Genomic DNA, 19,777 nt, shown 5'->3' on the forward strand with positions numbered 1-19,777 from the left:
AACATCCAGGCTGTTCAAGTACTTCTGCAGGGTCCTTTCTTCAGTGACCCCCAAAGATCATCTCCTTTGCCTGCAAAAAAACACCTCAGACAAAAAAACCAAACCAAACCAACAAACAAAAAACCCAAACAGAAGAACAAACCAAAACCACAAACAAACAAAGAGACAATAAAAGCACAACAAAAGAAGAAGAAGAATCAGAATCAGCAGGAGAAGGAAGCAAGGAGAAGCTCTTTTCACTACATCATTTTAATCTCATCACCACCCAGCAACAGACCAAAAGGCTGGGTGCCAAGAGCCCCTCATCAGAGAGAGGCTTTCCTTCCATCTTGGGCCTTCACTTTCACTCCTCCTTGCACTCCAAAAGGAAAAAAAACAACCAAGGCAAAATAAAAGCCAACAATAACAACAAGAACAACAACAGAAATTGCACCAGCTGCTGGCCAAACACAAGTCTTCCCTTCTCACACACTCAGAGCTTCTGCCATGGGCCAGGAAGGTGAAGCCAGCAGCAGCTCCCCAGGAGACCAAGGGTTGTACAAAAGAGGATGGAGGTTTCTCTTACAAACACAGCCCCCCCCTGCTGGGGTTGTTGGGGTGTGGGGTTGGTTTTGGGGGGGGGGCTGGGGGGGGGTTTGCTCCTTTCAGGTGTCAAAAGTAGGGTTGGGGTGACTAATGGCTTGTACCTTTTTGTCTCTACAGTAACATTCAGCATACATTGGTTTATTTTGAGGAATGTGTAAGGCATTTTGGTAAGTTCAACAGTAAGGTCTTAGGTCCCAGGCTCATCAAACTGAAGTCCCTTCCTTTGACTTGGCCTCTTCCTCCTGCAGAAAGACCAGCAAAGGAACACACAGGTCAGGTGGATGACTCACCTGGGACTCTCAATCTTATCCTCAGGGCAGCTCAGTCCAGCAGTTCACAGATGGGCCAAGACCACCAGCTTGGGTGGCCCCAGAGGTTGCCCAAAAGCCACTCAGGTGGTTTCTGGCAGCAAGTGGCAGCTCAGCTCTGGTCTGACACCAGAAGCTTTGCCCCCAGCCGGCCTCTGCTGGCATCAAGGAGGGAGGGAGGTGGCCATGGCCACCACACCTACCGTCTCCTGAAGCTTTTCTTTCAACTTCTTCACTGTTTCTCTCTCTTTGGCCAGCTGCTCCTGGGTGACCTTCCACAGCTCCTGCAGTTTGGTTGCTGCCTGGCCCAGGTCCTTTGTTAATTTTTGTTCTTTTTCAAGTCTTTCCTAAATGGGAGTCAGAAAGATCTACCTGAGCTCTGTGCCACTTGGTGCCCCTTCCCCACCCCAAAAGGCCTCAGGGCTGCACACCAAGCTGCCTTGGGGGCCACAAGCCAGAGAAGCAGCCACCACTGGAGGGACCAGGCACCACCCCACCAGCTACAGCTCACTCTGGCTCCCTGGAGATGCCACAGGCTGAGACAACCTCATGGCAGCAGAATGGTTGCTGTGCAAAGCCACTGCCCTCATCTTGGCCAGCATGGATGGAGTGGCTGTGCCTTGCACCCTGCTGGCCTCCAGCCACGTCATGAGCCATGGTGGGGCTCACAACCAGTCCTGGGCAAGGAGCTACCTGCAGAGGAAGCACACCTTGCCCCACCAGCCCCAAGAACAAAGCAATGCACAGAATGGTTTGGATTGGAAGGGACTTCAAAGATCATCTAGTTCCAACCCCCTGCCATGGGCAGGGACACCTTCCACTAGGCCAGGCTGCTCAAGACCTCACCCACTGTGGCCTTGAACAGCTCCAGGGAAGGGGCATCCAGGACATGGTTTTTGCTGCCTGAGCTGAACAAGGAGGAGAGCAGAGAGCAAGCAAAGCACCTTGAGCTGCTGCGCCTCCTCCGTGTGCGCCGCCGCCGCGCTTTCAGCCAGCCTCAGCTTTTCCAGTTCTGCTTGCAAGCTGCAGGCTGACCTCTGGGCCTGCAAGGGGACACACAGCCTCTGGTAAGCACAGGAGCTGCTGCTGAAAGCCACCTCTGCCCTGCACACCTCCTGCTCCCCAGTGGCTGAGAAGGGAGGCTCTGCAGCTGCTGCCAGACAGCTCTCAAGGCAGTGCTTTTTGCTGGGCAGAGAGCATTTCCTGCCAGGGGCAGCTTGAAAGCCAGCTAAAGCCCCTCAAGGGAAGGCATCACAGAGTGGTAGGGCTTGGAAGGGACCCCTGAGTCCAACCCCCCTGCCAAAGCAGCACCACCTGGGGCAGGTCACACAGGAACACATCCAGATGGGTCAAGAATGCCCCCAGAGGAGACTCCACAACCCCTCTGGGCAGCCTGCTCCAGGGCTCCAGCACCTGCACAGCAGAGGAGATTTTTCTCCTGTTGAGGTGGAACTTGCTGTGTTCCAGTTAAAAACCACGGGGAGACTGGGAAAGGGACAGCTCCAGGGGCCAGCAATGTCAGGTGGCTTTGGCACAGCTGCTGCAGGAAGGGCTCCAGGTACATGAGAGACCATTGTGATGCCCACGATGCAGAGAGGGATGGGGAAAGCTTTCCTGTAGCCCCCTGCAGATACTGGAAGGCCACAATAAGGTCTCCCCAGAGCCTTGAATCCTCCTTGCCTGCACCTACCTCCTCCAGCTCCAGTGACAGCTTTTGCCTCAGCTCTTGCTCCTTCTCCACCAGCAGTTGGTTTTGCTCCAGCTGGGTTTTCAACTGGGTTGAGGAAAGGAGAAAACACCCAGGAAAAAAGGAAAATGAAAACGAATCCCCATGATAAAAAGGCAAAGCCTGAAGAGCTGAGCTAGCAGGGACACTGCTGAGCAAGGTGGGCAAGGCAGAAGGAAGGAAACTGAAGCTTTTCCCCACGGGGACCAAAGAGCAGCAGGCAGCAGCCTCCCCTCTGGGAGCCACCTGGAGGCAGCCCCTAGCCAGAGCCAAGCCTGGCAGGTCCCAGTGCCCAGGGGAAGGTTCCACACTTGATGGGATTAAAGGAGAAGGGCAAAGCCCAGGCTTATGGCAGCACTGTCCAGCTCCAGCAAGGCTGAGGGATTCCCTATAATCCCCATGCCCACCTCTGGGAAGGGATCCCAGCACAGCTCTCTGGGAGGTCCCTCTGAGGAGACACAAGCCCTGAAACTCAATGGGGCCTTAGCAGGTGGCAGTTTTGGCTCAGGGGGCTTGCAGCATCCCCTTCCTCCCTCCCTCCCCCAAAGTCCTGCCAGCCTCCATGAGGAGGGCTCCCAAGGGGAACAGCCTGGCCAAAGGCAGCTGGGGATGTGTTCCCAGTGGGAATGTGGGGCCAGCTCCCCCAGGGACACACAGGACAGGAGACAACAGAGCCCCAACAGCCCTGAGCAAAGCTCTCCATGCAGTTAGAGATGGTGAGACAGGACAAGGGACATGGTTACAGCATCAACACAGGCAGCAGCACTCTCACCACCCTAACCTGGAGGGGTGCAGGCTCACTGGGGGCAGCTTGCAACCCCACTACTCCTCCATCCTCTACTTGGCTCTTCATCTCACTCAGCTGCTGCCTGACCTGGAAGGAGGACCAGCAAGCCTACCTCAGTTACACATCCCCACACACAGCAGCTGTTACCAGACCCACGAGGACCTCTGGGGCAGAAGTTTGTCAGTTGGGGTTGGTTGGCTTGCACATGAGCTCAAATGTTTGGCAAACCACTTCAGGTCCTGCTGGGTGCAGCATGGTGAGGACCTGACCCCTGCAGCTTGAGGCATGACAGGTGCTGGGGGTGCAGAACACATGCCCACACCTCCTCTGCTCAGAATCACACAGAATCACCCAGGTTGGAGAAGAGCCTCAGGATCACCAAGTCCAGCCCAGAGCCCTCCTCTGCAAGGCTCACCCCTAAACCAGAGCCCCAAGCACCACATCCCAACCACCTTTAAACACATCCAGGCTTGGGGACTCCACCACCTCCCTGGGCAGCACATTCCAATGCCTGACCACTCCTGCTGGGAAAAGATGCTTCCTCATGTCCACTCTAACCCTACCCAGCCCCAGCTTGAGGCCATTCCCTCCTGTTCTGTCACTAATCACCTGTGAGGAGAGACCAGCAGCAGCCTCTCCACAGCATCCTCTGAGGTAGCTGTAGACAGCAATGAGGTCTGCCCTCAGCCTCCCCTGTTCCCTTGGTTCACAGCCACTGCTGAGGCTTTGCACCACAGCTGAGGTGTTCAACAAAGCAACCAAGGCAGGCTGTCAGGTCCCATTTTGCCATCACTCACAGAAGTTACTTCATCACCACTTCCACCTACCAGAGCTCCATCCTGCCCAGCAGCAGCAGGCAGGCTGCAAGGGCACTGGATGAGAACCAGCTGTGTCCCACACTCACAGCCACCTCCCCTTGAGAGCAAGGGGCTGCACTGCCTCACTTGGCAGTGCCTGCAGGGACAGCAAGAGTCACCCCCAAGGAAGGCCCAGAGGGGACCACAGGAACACCACACTCCCTGCTTTCTCCACTCTGAGCATTTTCATAGAGCTGTTTCAGCTGGCAAAGACCTTTGAGATCACCAAGGCCATCCATTGCCCAAGCCTGGTGCTGAACCACATCCCTCAGCACCACCTCTGTGTCTGTCCAACACCTCCATGGATGGGGATTCAACCACCTCCCTAGGCTGGTTTTACAACCAATGTCCTGAGCTTCCCACTGTCAGAGCACAGATGTGGGGCCATGGCTCTTTGGGACATGGTGCAATGGCCATGGTGGTGCTAGGCTGAAGGTTGGACTTGATGAGCTTAGAGATCTTTTCAAACCAAAACCATTCTGTGATGCTAAACCCAAAAGCCCTCAGGGTTTTTGCAGGTCTGTTGGCTCTCCTGACCCTAAATCCCAGTCCTCTCCCCTGCTTACCTGCAGAAGCCTAGCCCCATCCTGCTCCCAGGGACCTCCTTACACACAGGCTGCACAGCCTCACTCCTCCCATCCAGACAAGGACAGGAGGAGGAAAGGATGCATGGAGGAAAGGAGGGAGGGAGGCTGGAGGGAGGAAAGGATGCTCAAGGCATCCAACTCCCTGGCCCAGGGTGCTGTCAGGGCAACCAGTGCCCAGAGGCTGCTACATCCCAGCTTGCACAAGCCTTGCTGCTCTCCCTTCCTTCCCACCCCCATCACAGGGGCAAAAGCAGGCAAGTGAAAATCTCCTCCCAGGTCTCAGCCATCCCCTCTGAAAGCCAGAGCAGCCTGGTGCCCATCACACAGCCTCCTGCCCTCCCAGACCCCATGGGGAGGATGCTGTTCCTGCAGCTTAGTTTGCCAACTGGGCCCAGGCAGAGCAGCAGGGCAGCTTCAGAGGCTCCTCCTTACCAGGGTCAGTTCCTTGCTCTGCTTCTGAGTTTCTGTCTTTGCTGCCTCCAGCTGCTCCTGGGACTCTGACAAGAGCTGCCTCAACTGTTGAGGATGAACAGGAAGAGGAAGGAAAAAAGTCCATTCATGCACTTGGTTTTGGAGCCCCCTGGCCCTAGGAAGCATCTTAATGATGCAACATCTCTGGAAGAGGCCATGAAGGCATCTCTTGCTAGCAGAGAATCACAGAACTGGCAGGCTGGGAGGGACCTCAAGGACCACCTGGTTCCACCCCCCTGCCATGGGCAGGGACACCTCACACTGGAGCAGGTTGCTCACAGCCACATCCAGCCTGGCCTTCAGAACCTCTGATGCCTGCTCACAGCAAGTGCTGTGAGAGAGCTTTGTCCCACCCAAGCCCCATACATCCCACAGGCCAGCAGGGAGCAGTGACCAGCACCTGCACACAGATCTCCCTGTCCCATCATCCTGCCACTGGATCTCCTGATTCTAGCTGTCCACAACTGAGACCAAAGACACTTCCATCTCCTGCTCTGCCACACTGCAGATCCCCAGGGCACTCCCTACAGCCCCAAAACGTGGCTGGGTGGTGATGTCAGGCTTAGCAGAAGGAAGTGTGTAAGAAGGCCACAGCTGCCACACTCACAACTTCAACCTCCTTTGTGTAGTTCTGGCGTTCCGAGCTGGCTGTCTCCAAGTGATTTTCCAGCTGTGTCTCCAGAAGAGAGGTGTACTCCTTTAGCTGGAGTAAAAGGGAGGAAAGAAAGAGGGGCTTGCTTAGAATCAGAGTTGTTTCAGTTGGGAAAGACCTCCAAGACCTTTGAGTCCAGCCATCAGCCCAACACCACCATGGCCACTAAGCCATGTCCCAGAGTGCCATGGGCACACGTTCCTTGAGCAGCTGCAGGGATGGGGACTGCAGCACCTCCCTGGGCAGCCTGCTCCAGTGCCTCACCACTCTTGCAGCAAAGAAAGTTTTCCTCATGTCCAACCTAAGCCTCCCCTGGCACAATTTCAGGCCACTTCCTGACTGAGATCCAACAACTCCTGAACACCTCCTGGTCCGAGCCTGCCTTCCCCCCAGCGAGTCAGGAGGTGTGTCCCACCTCAGCCCCAGCACAACAGGCACAATCTGGCACTGCTGTGGGGACCTCCTCCCACACTCAAACCCACCTACCTGATCTGTGCTCTGCAGATCTGCTTTCAGCTTCTCCACCATGCCTTCAAGGGACTTCAGCTGGAGTTGTGACTAAGCCAGAAAGGATCAGAGGTCAGTGAGCAGCATCTCATGTGGGCACAGAACTACTGAGGCTGGAAAAGGCCTCTGAGATCATCCAGCCCAGCCTATGGCCCAACATCCCCACAGCAGCTAAACCAGGCCACCAAGTGCCACATCTCTTAAAGACCTCCAGTGATGGTGACTCCACCACCTCCCTGGGCAGTCCATCCCAGTGCTAATCAGCCCTGCTGTGAGGCAGTGCTTCCCAACATCTAACCTAAACCTCCCCTGGTGCAGCTTCAGGCCATGCCCTCTTGTCCTGTCACAAGTTGCCTGGGAGAAGAGCCTGACCCCCACCTGACTGCAACTCCCTTTTATGTAGCTGTAGAGAGTGATGAGGTCTCCTCTAAGTCTCCTCCAGGCTGAACACCCCCAGCCCCCTCAGCCTCTCCTCATACAGCTTTCCCTCCAGCCCCCTCCCCAGTCTCATTGCTCTCCTCTGGACCTGCTCCAGCACCTCAATATCCTTCCTGAAGTGAGGGGCCCAGAGCTGCACACAGTGCTTGAGGTCAGGCCTCAGCAGTACAGGGGCAGAATTCCATCCCTAGTCCTGCTGGCCACACTGTTCCTGATCCAGGCCAAGATGCCACTGGCCTTCCATGCCCCCTGGGCACACTGCTGGCTCCTGTTCAGCTGCTGTCACCCAGCACTGCCAGGTCCCTCTCATGCAGACACAGAGAGCATCTTTGTCCAACCAAAAGCCAAAGTCCCTTCCAACCCTGACAATTCTGTGATTCTAATTCATCTCTTCTCCAGAGAGAGGCAGGGCTGCTCTGGGCCCTGCCCTAGCCACCAGAGGTCCATCCCAGGCAGGCCCTGCTGCCAGCACACCAGCAGCAGCCACGTCATCCCCCTGCAACCCTACACCGGCCCTCAGCAGCGCTGGGCTGAGCCACCGAGGAGCTCCTGTACAAGAGCTCCCCCACTCCCTGCAGCCCCTGCGGACCTCAGCTCCTTTCTGAAGGCTCAGTGAATGCCAAAGTCAACCTCAGCTTTGACAGCAAGCCAAACTCTTCTGCAAATGGGAGTCCCACAATCACAGAGCTGTCAGAGCTGGAAGGGACCTCAAGGCTCAGCCAGCTCCAACCCCCCTGCCATGGGCAGGGACACCTCACACCACAGCAGGTTGCTCACAGCCACCTCCAGCCTGGCTGCAAACACCTCCAGGCAGGAGGCTTCCACCACCTCCCTGGGCAGCCTGTGCCAGGCTCTCACCACCCTCATGGGGAAGAAGAACTTCCTAGCATCCAATCTGAATCTATCCACTTCCAGTGTTGCTCCATTCCCCCCAGTCCTATCACTATCTGACATCCTAAAAAGTCCCTGCCCAGCATTTTTGTAGCCCCCTTCAGATCCTGGAAGGCCACAATGAGGTCACCTGGGAGCCTTCTCTTCTCCAGACTGAACAGCCCCAACTCCCTCAGCCTGTCCTCATAGGAGAGGAGCTGCAGCCCTGTGTCTGGGAGTTCCAAGTTGGCAGGAAGAGGAAAGGTCCCCACCTGACTGCGAGGCACAAGCCCCCCTGCTCCTCCAGGAGCCTCTGCACACAGCAGCAGGCCCAGCCCTGGCCCAGCCACGCACCTGTTGGAGCTCCGCCTCGGAGGCAGCCAGCTTGGCCTTCCACACCTGCTCCTCCTCCTCCACGCTCTTCTGGAGGTCTCTCAGCATCCCTTCCTATAAGCAAAGCCTCAGCTCAGCACAAGCCTCCTCCAGCCCTCCCCAGCCAAGCACTTCCAGGCCTGGAAAGCCAGGCAGATGCAAAACCCTCTCCAAGGGTTTGGGCCAAGGGACAGGTGCCAACATGAGGTGCCTGGGGTTGGGGAGGGGGCCCAGCTCCTAGGCTGCCTCACCCACCCTTGCTGCACCTCCTCCCACCACCCCCAGCAGCGTTTCCAACACGCTGAGGCTGAAGAAGGGCTCCAGAAGTACAGGTTTGGCTGCTCCCTCTGCCTCACTGGCAAAGAACCTGCTACATGGCAGTCCCCCAACACCCTGCTGGCTGTTCACCACGAGCCCACAGGCAGCCTGGGCTGCCAGGAGGCTTCTCACAAGGTATTGCTAGTGGAAGGTTGTCAGAAGGTCCCCACAGCACCCAGGGGTGCAACTTACTGTCTCTGCAAGGATAGTTCTGTACTGCTCACATTCTGCTTGTAAAGTGCTCTGGGCTTCCTCTGCCTCTTTCAACTGAAGTGCTGCTGAATCCTGAGAGGAGAAGGAAGGGATGGGGAGAGAGACATCAGGAGAAGAGTGAGCCTCAGGCACTCCCCTCATCCCTCCACATTCCAGCCTCTCCCACTTACTGGGAGCTCTGCTGGAACTGTGTGTTGCTTTAGCACCTCCAAGGCCTTCTTGAACTCTTGTAGCCAGGTGTCATAATCCTGAGTTGGAAGGACAACAGAACAGAACAGACAAGAAAGAGACACTTAGATGTCTGTCCCTCCCAAGTGGTGGAGGCTCTGAGGGGCTCTGAGAGTCCTCACCTGCTGTGAGGAGATGGTGACTCCAGGGAGGGCAGAAAGCAGAGTCTGCTTGGTTTGTGACTGGAGAGTGTCCAACTGCTGGGCCAGCTCCTCCTGCAAGAGGCACAAACTGCAATGTGGTGGAGGTCTGCCCCTACCAGTGCCTACAGGGTGAACAGGCACAGGGAGAGCAGCAAAGAGAGAACCCCTGCTGCCCCTGAGAATCACAGAGAGATCCCTCCCAGGTCACCTTCCTCCCAGTTCCCTGCCTGTGGCCTGTACACTATGGATGCAAACAACTGAATATGAGCCAGCAGTGTGGCCAGCTGGCCAAGAAAGTCAATGGCATCCTGGTTTGGCCACACCTTGAGTGTTGTGTCCAGTTATGGGCACCTCAATACAGGAGAGGTGTGGAGGTGCTGGAGCCAGGGCAGAGCAGGGCAAGGAAGCTGGGGAAAGGGCTGGAGAATAAATCTGATGAAGAGCAACCAAAGGAGCTGGGGATGGTTAGCTTGGAAAAGAGGAGGCTGAGGGGAGACCTCATTGCTCTCTACAGCTCCCTGAAAGGACCTTGTGGAGAGGCTGCTGCTGGTCTCTTCTCCCAGGTAATTAGTGACAGAACAAGAGGGAATGGCCTCAAGCTGAGACTGGGTAGGGTTAGAGTGGACATCAGCAGGAGTGGTCAGGCATTGGAATGTGCTGCCCAGGGAGGTGGTGGAGTCCCCAAGCCTGGATGTGTTTAAAGGTGGTTAGGATGTGGTGCTTGGGGCTATGGCTTAGGGGTGAGCCTTGCAGAGCAGGGTTCTGGGTTGGCCTTGGTGATCCTGAGGCTCTTTTCCAACCTGAGTGTTTCTGTGGGTCTGTGTGTGATACCTGGCCCCCAAGACAAACTGTGGAGAAGCTGGCAGGAAGGCTGGGTCAGCACTGCTCCTGCTAGGGCACAGACAACCCAGGGCAAGCATCTCTGGGGGCCTGGGGCAGGCTGAATGTTTCCCTTGCACAGCAGCATCAGCACTGCAGGGGAAGGCTGGGCTCACCCTGGCTTTGGTAGCAGCAAGCAGCTTTTCCTCGCAGGCCTTCTCCGTCGCGGTCAAAGCTTCCACTGTCTTCCAGTTCTTCTCACGAAGCTCCTGCCAAGACCACACACACACAGGGGGCAATAAGCCACACACCACCACAAAGGCTGCCAAGCTGCTTGGTGGCACTACAGAGGATGCTAAAGCCTCTGCTCATGCTCTGCTTCAGGGTCTTCTATCTCAGTGCCCACAGGTGCCCCTCTCCCCTCCAGCTCTGCAGAGGTCCAGTGCACCACATCACTCAGTTAAAGGTCTTGAGGGAGCCAAGCAGAGGTGGAGGGAGGCAGGAGCTCCAAGAAGCAGCCCTTCAGGATGCCTAGGGCTGCCTGGAGAGGACACAGGCCAAGCAGAGGGCTGAAAAGTTGCCTCCACACAACTGATAAAGAATGGGGAGCAGAGGAGCAATGAGGTGTGAGGAACCCCTGCTCAGGTATTGCCTTGAGTCTGCCAGGGGGAATCTCCCTGGCTTACAAGGTCCTGAACCTCCCAGGAGGGAACAGACACCTACCTCCACCTGGGCAGTCCATCACATGCTGGAGCTGCACAGCTTGCCAGGGTTGGAAGGGACCTCCAGGATCAGCCAGTTCCAACCCCCCTGCCGTGGGCAGGGACACCTCACACTTGATGAGGTTGCTCAGAGCCACATCCAGCCTGGTCTTAACAAACCTCCAGGGATGAGGCTTTCCCTGGGCAACCTGTGCCAGTGTCTCACCACCCTCATGGGAAAGAGCTTCTTCCTAACATCCAATCTGAATCTACCCACTTCACTCTGCCAGGGGGGGATCTCCCTGGCTTACAAGGTCCTGAGCCTCCCAAGAAGGAACAGACACCTCCACCCAGGCAGCCCATCACATGCTGGAGCTTCAGAGCTTGCCAGGGGCACTCCTGCTCTCTGGCAGAAGAGGCAATACCTCTAGTGCTCTGCTGGCAAAGCCTGTGGCCACACCACAGAGCCATCAGCAGCTGTGTTTCTTTCAAAGCCCAGAGCTGTGGGCCTGGAGGGGCAAAGCCAGGCCTCGTGGGCAGCGGCAGCCGAGGCCGGCTGACTCACGCACATTGTTCTTCATCTTCTGCTGCTCCACTGCCTCCCGCAGCTGGGTGGCTTCCCTTTCCAAGGATGAGAGCTGATCTGTCTTCTCCTGGAGCCTGGAAGGGCAGGATGCAGAAGTTGAGTCTCAACATCCCCCTCCCTCCTAGGCTGAGAAGGGGACCGCAGCCCTGCCTGCCAGGCTGCTGAGCCAACACCCGAGAGCCTGCAGCTTCTCCCCACACCCTCAGAGCTGCCAGCTGCCCTGCAGCAAGCCTTGGCTTGAGCAGGCCACAGAAGGCTCATGTCCCTGACAAGAGCCACCCAAGTCTCTTGGGATCCCAGAGCTACTGGACAGCTGCCCTTCTTTAGGGGAATGCTGGATGCTTGCACCTGAGAATCCTCCCCCTGGGTGCAAAGCCTAAGCCTTCTCAGAGGGTGCCCAGCACATGGACAGGAGGCAACAGGCATGGGAACATCCATTAAAAGCCAAGGAGCTTTATGGAACAGGCACCCAGACAGCTGGGGAATCTCCATCCTTGGAGACACCTGCAAACATCCTCCTCAGGTTAGAAAAGAATGCAGAATTAACCAGGCTGGAAAAGACCTTTGAGATCATCAAGCCCAACCTATCACCCAGCACCATCTGATCAACTGAACCATGGCACTGAGTGCCTCATCCAGGCTCTTTTTAAACCCTTCCAGTGATGGTAACTCCACCACCCCCCTGGGCAGCACATTCCAATGAGAGGTGGAGCCTGGATCAGAAACATCCCAGCACCAGCATCACCAGAATCTCCTGTTCTGCAGGCCAGAGAGCCTTCAGGTGCCTGCCAGTGTCACTTCAGAACAGCCTGGCTGCTATTTGGGGTCAGCACTGGAGCTAATTAATATTTGAACAGCTGTGTTGGCCAGGATTGACCTTCCCAGCTTCACCATTCCCCATGCCTGCCTAAGGGAGAGGGCTGGAAGCTTTCACCCACAGGTGGCCAAGAAAGCCAACAGCAATAGTGTGGGCAGCAGGAGTAGGGCAGTGACTGTCACCCTGTCCTCTGCAGAGCTGAGGCCACACCTCGAGTCCTGGGTTCAGTTTTGGGTCCCTCATTACAAGAAGGACACTGAGGTGCTGGAGCAGGGCCAGAAAAGAGCAACAAAGCTTTTGAAGGGTCTGGAAAACAGGGCTGATGAGGGGCAGCTGAGGGGACTGGGGTGGTTTAGTCTGGAGAAGAGGAGGCTGAGGGGAGACCTCATTGCTCTCCTACAATTCCCTGAAAGGAGACTGGAATGGGGTAGCAAGTGACAGTGCAACAGCAAATGGCCTCAAGTGGCACTAGGGGAGGTTTAGGCTGGGCATCAGCAGAAACACCTCCACTGAAAGGGTCTGTGAAGGCTGGCACAGGCTCCCCAGGGAGGTGGCTGAATCCCCACCCCTGGAGGTGTTTCCAAGAGGCAGAGATGTGGTGCTGAGGGACACTGTTCAGCACCAGCCTTGGCAGAGTTAGAGAATGGTTGGACTCAACCTTAAAGATCTTTTCCAACCAAAAGTATTCTGTGGTTCTAAGCCTGGGGCACATGAACAGCAAGCTGAAGGTGCTGTAGCAGCCTCCACGTGCACCTAGGCTCACCTTGACCTCAGCTGCTTCATTTCTGCTTCATTGGCTGCCTGGAAGAGAGAAAGCACTTTGGTTAGCAGCCCTACACTTGTGATGCAGGTCAGCCCTTCCTGCAGCATCCCAGAGCAAAGCTAACACAGGTCCTGTGTTAACACAGAGCAGAAACACCCACTTGGGTGCTGTAATCCCCTTTCCCCCCTCACACCCCAATTAAACCAGTGAGTGACCTGCAATTCTCTGTCTCTCTCTGCCTCCCTGCTCTGTCCTGCATCTAGCAGAGCCTCAATGGATTTGATCCTCTCCAAGAGCTTCGTGTTCTCTGAGCTGGCATCCTGGAGCTTCCCCTTCACACTGTCCAGCTCCAGCAACTTGCTTTTAACCTCTGCTTCAGAGCTCAACAGCTTGGCCTGCAGTTCTGTTGGAGGAAGGGGTGAGAAACACAGTAAGGCAGGGGCAAGCAAACCTGGAGACTCTCTACCTTGCTCTGCCCAAGCAGGACTTTTGGCTGTGAATGCCTTCAGGAGACACAGAAAGGAGAAGCAAAGAGGCAGAAGAACACAGGAGAGGCATTAGCGTGGCATCCTAGGATAGGGCTACGGACTGGTTCCATGTCTTGCACACACCAGCACCAGGCAGCCAGTCCCTCTTGTTCTATCACTAATCACCTGGGAGAAGAGACCAGCAGCAGTCTCTCCACAAGCTCCTTTCAGATAGCTGCAGACAGCAATGAGGTCTGCCCTCAGCCTCCTCTTTCCCAAACTGACCAGCCCCAGCTCCTTCAGTTGCTCTTTGTTAGATTTATTCTCCAGGTCCCTCCCCAGGGTCTCCCTGTCCTGCCTCAAGCAGTCCCACCAAGCACCCAAGCCCTGAAAGCTCCAAGGCTGCCCCCCAGCTGTCTCCCCAGGGTCCTCACCAGCAATGCTCTGCTGCTGTCCTTTGGCCTTTTCTGCATCTGCTACCAAGCTTTTGTAGCTGCTCTGGCTCCTGCGGAGCTCGTCGCTGACTTCATCCAGCCTCTTCTGCAGGGCTGCCTCCACCTCCCCTTGGGAGACCTGCAGGGCAGGGAGAGAAGGTTCCAGGCACCCCAGCCACTCTGAAGCAAAGCTCCTTGTGTCACAGAATGGTGGCTTTAAGCTATGCTTTGGGGGGAGGGCTGAAGTCATCCTTCCTCCCTGCTCCCCCTGGGCATGATGGGAGTGCAATGAGCTGAAAAGCAGCTGAGGAGAGAGAGAGAGCACCCACTTGGCTGTGTGAGAAAAGGCTGGGGGGGTGCCCATGGCTTTCTTCTCTCACCTCAGGATAGCACCCAGTAAGGTACAGCCATGTAAGCTTCCCCTTCTACACCTTCACTCCAGGCTCCTGAGCTTCACAGATGACAAAGTGGATTGGGGGGGGAGGTAAATTACACCTCAAGTACTATGCCCAATGTAAGAAAGACATGGAGGTGCTGGAGTGGGTACAGAGAAGGACAACAAAGCTGGTGAGGGATTTGGACAACAGGTCTGATGAGGAGAGGCTGAGGGAGACAGGATTGTTTAGCCTGAAGAGGAGGAGGCTGAGAGGAGATCTTACTGCTCTCTCCAGCTACCTGAAAGGAGGTTTGTAGAGAGGCTGCTCTCAGCCTCTTCCCCCAGGTAACTAACAACAGGACAGGAGGAAATGGCCTCAAGCTGCACCAAGGGAGGTTTAGGTTGGATATTAGGGAGAATTTGTTTCCTGCAAGAGTGGTCAGGGATTGGAACAGGCTGCCCAGGGAGGTGGTGGAGGCACCATTCCTGCAGGTGTTCAAGAGATGAGCAGATGTGGCACTTTGGGACGTGCTCTAATGGTCATGCAGGTGTTGGGCAAAAGGTTGGACTGGATGACCTCAGAGACCTTTTCCAACCTTAATGATTTTAACATCCCAATTCAGAGGTCTGGATGCTAATGATTCCCATTCAGAGCTCTGGATCCTAAGATTCCAATTCAGAGGTCTGGATCCTAAAGATTCCAATTCAGAGGTCTGGATCCTATAGATCCCAATTCAGAGGCCTGGATCCTAAGATCCCAGTTCAGAGGTCTGGATCCTAAAGATTCCAGTTCAGAGGTCTGGATCCTAAGATCCCAATTCAGAGGCCTGGGTTCCCAGATTCCAATTCAGAGGCCTGGATCCTAAGATTCCAATTCAGAGGTCTGGATCCTAAAGATTCCAATTCAGAGGTCTGGATCCTATAGATCCCAATTCAGAGGCCTGGATCCTAAGATCCCAATTCAGAGGTCTGGATCCTAAAGATTCCAATTCAGAGGCCTGGATCCTAAGATCCCAATTCAGAGGCCTGGGTTCCCAGATTCCAATTCAGAGGCCTGGATCCTAAGATCCCAATTCAGAGGCCTGGATACTAAAGATTCCAATTCAGAGGCCTGGATCCTAAGATCCCAATTCAGAGGCCTGGATCCTAAAGATCCCAGTTCAGAGGCCTGGATACTAAAGATCCCAATTCAGAGGCCTGGATCCTAAGATCCCAAATCAGAGGCCTGGGTTCCCAGATTCCAATCCAGAGGTCTGCTGGGCAGCTTTCCAATCACTCCTCTTCCTCCAGCCACAGAACCCAAGGTGTTTTGAGCCTCCCACCCTCAGCTCTGCCAGGGCAGCAGGTCTGCCGGGGTCTGCCTGACCTGCAGCTGCTCGATCTGCTTCTCTGAGGCTGCCACCTTCATCTCCCAGCTCTTCCTCTGCTGCTCCACCTGCTGCAGCACCTCTGACTTCTCCGCCAGCTCCTTCACCAGCTTGCTGCACTCCTGCCGCAGCTTGGCCAGCTCGGCGTTCTGCCTGCACCAACAGAAGCAGCGTTAGCTTGGCCTGCAGGCCACTCAAGCATCAACAGGGGGCTGGGGTGGGACAGAGATGCATCCTCCTGTGGGCCTGACACAGGACCTGACACATCTCAGTGGCTGTGTCCTCTTCCCAGGACACGCCTGGTCCTTCAGGGAGGAGGGGGTGGAAAGAGCTGACAAATGCCCCTGCCAAAGCTGTGCTTCAATCACAGGAGACATTCCTTTCTCCTGACGCAGAGGAGGAGAGGATCTGTGCTCCCAGATACAAGAGGAAATGCTCTCAGCAGCTGGAGTCCCCTCTGGAATTATTTGACTACCACTTCCAGAGCTTCTATAAAAGAAGGATGGAATTCTTCTACCTAGGTCCCCTTCCCCTCTGTGCACTGGGCAGGTCTTGCCCCTCTGCAGCATCCCCCCACCCACAGAGCCAGCTGCATTTCTTCTGAAGTTTCAGAACATGAACTTCCTTCCCTAAGAGGGGAAGTGCCACAGCACCTTCTGGTCCCCTCTCCCTGCCCCTGCTTGCTGTTGGCACAGCTGCCCCCAAACACAGTGGGGTTTCCCCCTCCTTATTTGCCCTGCCAGCCCCACCAAAGTCATTTGGCAAGCCCTGCCTCTTTCCCTCCTCTACCTCTAGCTAGCTGGAGCTGTCTGCAGAAGCCCCTTCAAGAAAGGTGGTACCAAGCCTGAGGAACATCCAACCCCAAGGTTTGCCAGATGGCAGCCCCAGGCTTTGCCCTCCTTCCCCAGCCTTACTTGCTCTCCATCTGGCTGGTGGCCTGGTTGAGGGCATCTCTCAGGATGGAGTTCTCCTGCTGCAGGCGAGCCAGCTGCGTGTTGGGGCCATTCTCCAGCTGCTCCTGCAGGGTCCGGATCTAGAGGAGCCCAACAGGGGGGGTTAAAGCCACCACAAGCCCCTTTGCTCTCCCTGTGAAACCCAGGTGATGAGGGGAGAGGGACTGGCAACAAAGGGGAGGTGTGTGCTGATGCTGAAAGCCCCTAGGGATGTGCCACCCCACGAGGATGCTCCTGTCTGTATCCCACACGCACCGCAGTCCAGGAGCGCTGCGGGCTCTCACCCCTCCCCGAGGTCCTCTGTCTTCTCCAAACAAGCACTCATCTGCCCCACAAAAAGCCAGCCAGCAACCCAAGGAGGAAGCTGCAGAGCACAGCATGGTGCTCACCTTGCCCTGGAGCTGCTGGGTTTCGCTGATGTGGTCCTGGTAGCTGGCCTGCATGCGTGCCTGCACCGCTGCGATCTCCCGCTCGTGGGCAAGCAGCTGCTGCTTCAGCTTGCCCTCCACAGAGGCTGCCTTGGCCTTCTCTGCTGCCAGCTCCTGCAAGGAAAGAAGTCACCCAGGTAGTCCTCAGCAGAAGAGTTTCCCTGTTTTAAGGGGATGCAGAGCTGGTGGCCTCCTAGCTCACAGCACTTTCAAAGTCCACAGCATCATGCAAGCGTTTGAGCGGGGAAAGACCTTCAGGAGCGAGTCCAAGCACTCTGTAACCCTGCCAAGGCTGCTGCTAGACCATGGCCCTCAGCACCACAGCTCTGCCTCTCTGAAACACCTCCAGGCATGGGGATTCAACCACCTTCCCTGGGAAGCCTGTTCCAATGTCTGAGAACCCTTTCAGTCAAGAAGTTTCTTTTGATATCCAACCTAACCCTCCCCTGGTGCAACTTGAGGCCATTCCCTCTTGTCCCATCACCCCACCACCCCCACCTCACTCCAGCCTCCTTTCAGGGGGCTGTAGAGAGCAATGAGGTCTCCCTTCAGCCTCCTCTTCTCCAGACTGAACAAACCCAGTTCCCTCAGCTGCTCCTCACCAAGTCCTGTTCTCCAGACCCTTCCAAAGCTTTGTTGCCCTTCTCTGGCCCTGCTCCAGCCCCTCCATGTCCTCCTTGCCCTGAGGGCCACGCTTCTGAAGCTCTCCCTTTTTGCACTTGCATTCTCCTCTTGCATTGCCTTTCAGGTTGCGTGGCCACTGGATGCCACTGTTGTTCCACATTGGGCCAGGCCTCAAGTCTGACTTTCCACCCCTTAGGATCAGTGACAGCACAGGAAGTTTGGGACAAGGTCCAGAGAGAACCCTAATGGCTTTACCTCCAGGGGGTAGGAGAAGAATCAGAGCAAGAATCACAGGATGCCTCAGCTTGGAAGAGACCCTTTAAGATCATCTTGTCCAAGTTCCCTGCACTCAGCAGGGACATCTCCAGCTAGAGCAGGCTGCTCAGGGCCCCATCAAGTTTGACCTTGGATGTCTCCAGGGATGGAGCCTCCACCACCTCTCTGGACAACCTGTTCCAGCACTTCACCACCCTCATAGTGAAGAGCTTCCTCCTGATGTCCAACCTACACCTACCCTGCTCTAGTTTCAACCCTGCTGCTGCCTGCCCTTCCCTGAGCCAGGGAGTGGGGTGCCCCTGGAGCCCCAGGTGGTGCTTGCCTTGCTCAGCTCCCGCAGCTTGCTCCTGGCAGCAGCCACGTCCTCCTGCTCAGCAGTCAGCTGCTTCTCCTTCTCTTCCAGCTGGCGTTTCAGGACAGCCACTGGGTCACCCTTCTGCGTGGCCTGCCAAGGTGAGGTGGCACATCAGTGGGGACCAGCAGCTCCAGGCCTATTCCCTCCCCAGCCCACACACACACAGAGCACCCCCTGCTCCAGGGGACAATTCAGCTCCAGCCTCCCAGAGCGCCCCCCAGGGCCAGCCTGCCCAAAAGCAGGATGCCTGCCCTCCTTCCCTGCAGCCCTCAGCAGAGCCCCAGTGGCACTGGCAGCCCTACCATGTGCCAGGTGTCCTGGATGATGCCTGCTTTCTCTGTGAGGATCTCGATGAGCTGCTGGGCCTCCCCTTCACTGAAAACCATGCTGCTGACAGTGGACACCAGAGTCTTGTAGGGCAGGTAGAGGGGTCCATCCGAGTCTGCATGTGCTAGAGAGAAGAGAGGAGGGCTTGGGTCATCACCTCAGTGGGCTTCAACCCCACAGCTGCCATTTCCAACCAGCTTCTGCTCAGCTTTGCAGAGTCTGACACCTCTCTAATTGAAAGCCATATGAGCACTGCTGGAGATGACACCATGGCTAAGGGCTTCTTCAGCCAGCTGTCACCTCTGCCTGCCCCTGCCACTGCTCCCACCACCAAACTGAGGGATTCCCAGCAGGAGCTGGGCATGCAGGAGCAGAGGTGTTGGGCATCAGATGCTGGACTGCACCCTGATTCAGCCTTGCTGGGGGATGTCACCTCCTGCAGCAGTGCCAGTGCTGGTGATGCTGAGTGCAGCAAGGTCACCTCCCAGCCTTTCTTTCACCAGGCAGGTTTCTTCCAGCCCTTCCCTTACCCCTCTGACAGCCCAGGGCCCATGACCCTGCTGCAGGGCCACAGTGCACATGGTCACACTGCATGGTGGGCAGGAGTTTAGGAGCTCCTGCACAGCAGCTACAGCCCAGTGGGCTTTTTCCTTAAAAACATCCCAGTTTGGAGCCCAGTAGCTCCAAAGCCTCTACAGCTACCAACACCAGGGCCTCCTGCATGCAGAGCTCAGGCCCCTGGACAGCAAGGTCAGAGAAGAATGAGGAGGAGGTGCCTCAGGTGTCAGAGCAGAGATTCCCCTGGAGAGGAGCCCCTGCTGGAGCAGGTTCAGCCTGCAGGACTGCAGCCTGTGGAAGGCCCCCACGCTGGAGCTGGGGAAAGGTGTGAGGAGGAAAGAGAGGAGGTGAGGAACTGTCACAGGGTGACTGGGGCCCCCATTTCCCTGAGGTGCTCAGGGAGGGGAGGCAGAGGAGCTGGGAGGGAAAAAGTGAAGCTGAGCCTGGGAAGAAGGGCAGGGTTGCTGGTTTAATGTTTCTTTTGTTTCTCATCTACTTTAACTGGAAAGAAATGAAATGAGTTTTCACAGAGTCACAGGATGGAGGGGGCTGGGGAGCACCTCTGGAGATCATGGACTCCAACCCCCTTGCCAAGGCAGACTCAGGGCACAGAGGAACACACCCAGGTGGGTTTTGAATGTCTCCAGAGATGGAGACTCCACCACCTCTCTGGGCAAGTAGAGTCTGTTCTGGCTGTGACAGAGACAGCAAAGCAATCACCCTGTGCGAGCTTCATCATCTCATTTTCTCCTCCCTCCTACTGAGGAGTGAGAGAGCAGCCAAGCAGGCATCTGGCAGCCAGCCACGGTCCAACCACAGCAGCACCAAAGCAGCAGAGCCCAGGGACAGCCAGCAGCTCCAGCA

The 19,777-nt window shown here is 56.2% G+C and overlaps 1 protein-coding gene across 4 annotated transcripts in view; it reads right to left on the bottom strand.

Moving 5' to 3' along the window:
* Positions 1-231: 231 nt before the first annotated feature.
* Positions 232-19,777, bottom strand: part of RRBP1 (ribosome binding protein 1) — a 32,747-nt gene continuing 13,201 nt past the window's right edge. The window contains exons 3-24 of one of the 4 annotated variants that reach the window (XM_068153637.1): positions 18,331-18,479; positions 17,996-18,118; positions 16,735-16,887; positions 16,307-16,425; positions 15,392-15,545; positions 13,650-13,788; positions 12,964-13,151; positions 12,749-12,786; positions 11,152-11,242; positions 10,058-10,150; positions 9,042-9,134; positions 8,862-8,939; positions 8,671-8,763; positions 8,143-8,235; positions 6,460-6,531; positions 5,929-6,024; positions 5,283-5,366; positions 3,401-3,493; positions 2,584-2,667; positions 1,838-1,936; positions 1,097-1,240; positions 232-827 (exon numbers count right to left, since the gene is read on the bottom strand). In XM_068153637.1, the coding sequence (XP_068009738.1) occupies positions 789-827; positions 1,097-1,240; positions 1,838-1,936; positions 2,584-2,667; positions 3,401-3,493; positions 5,283-5,366; positions 5,929-6,024; positions 6,460-6,531; positions 8,143-8,235; positions 8,671-8,763; positions 8,862-8,939; positions 9,042-9,134; positions 10,058-10,150; positions 11,152-11,242; positions 12,749-12,786; positions 12,964-13,151; positions 13,650-13,788; positions 15,392-15,545; positions 16,307-16,425; positions 16,735-16,887; positions 17,996-18,118; positions 18,331-18,479 (2,315 nt within the window). In that variant the 3' untranslated portion in view covers positions 232-788. The remainder of the gene's footprint in view (positions 828-1,096; positions 1,241-1,837; positions 1,937-2,583; positions 2,668-3,400; positions 3,494-5,282; positions 5,367-5,928; positions 6,025-6,459; positions 6,532-8,142; positions 8,236-8,670; positions 8,764-8,861; positions 8,940-9,041; positions 9,135-10,057; positions 10,151-11,151; positions 11,243-12,748; positions 12,787-12,963; positions 13,152-13,649; positions 13,789-15,391; positions 15,546-16,306; positions 16,426-16,734; positions 16,888-17,995; positions 18,119-18,330; positions 18,480-19,777) is intronic. The other 3 variants (XM_068153638.1, XM_068153639.1, XM_068153640.1) reach the window with 3 other exon arrangements.

This window comes from Melanerpes formicivorus, unplaced genomic scaffold (assembly GCF_026170545.1).
Source record: "Melanerpes formicivorus ecotype bairdi unplaced genomic scaffold, bMelFor1.0.p_v2 SCAF_26, whole genome shotgun sequence".
Classification (NCBI taxonomy): domain Eukaryota; kingdom Metazoa; phylum Chordata; class Aves; order Piciformes; family Picidae; genus Melanerpes; species Melanerpes formicivorus.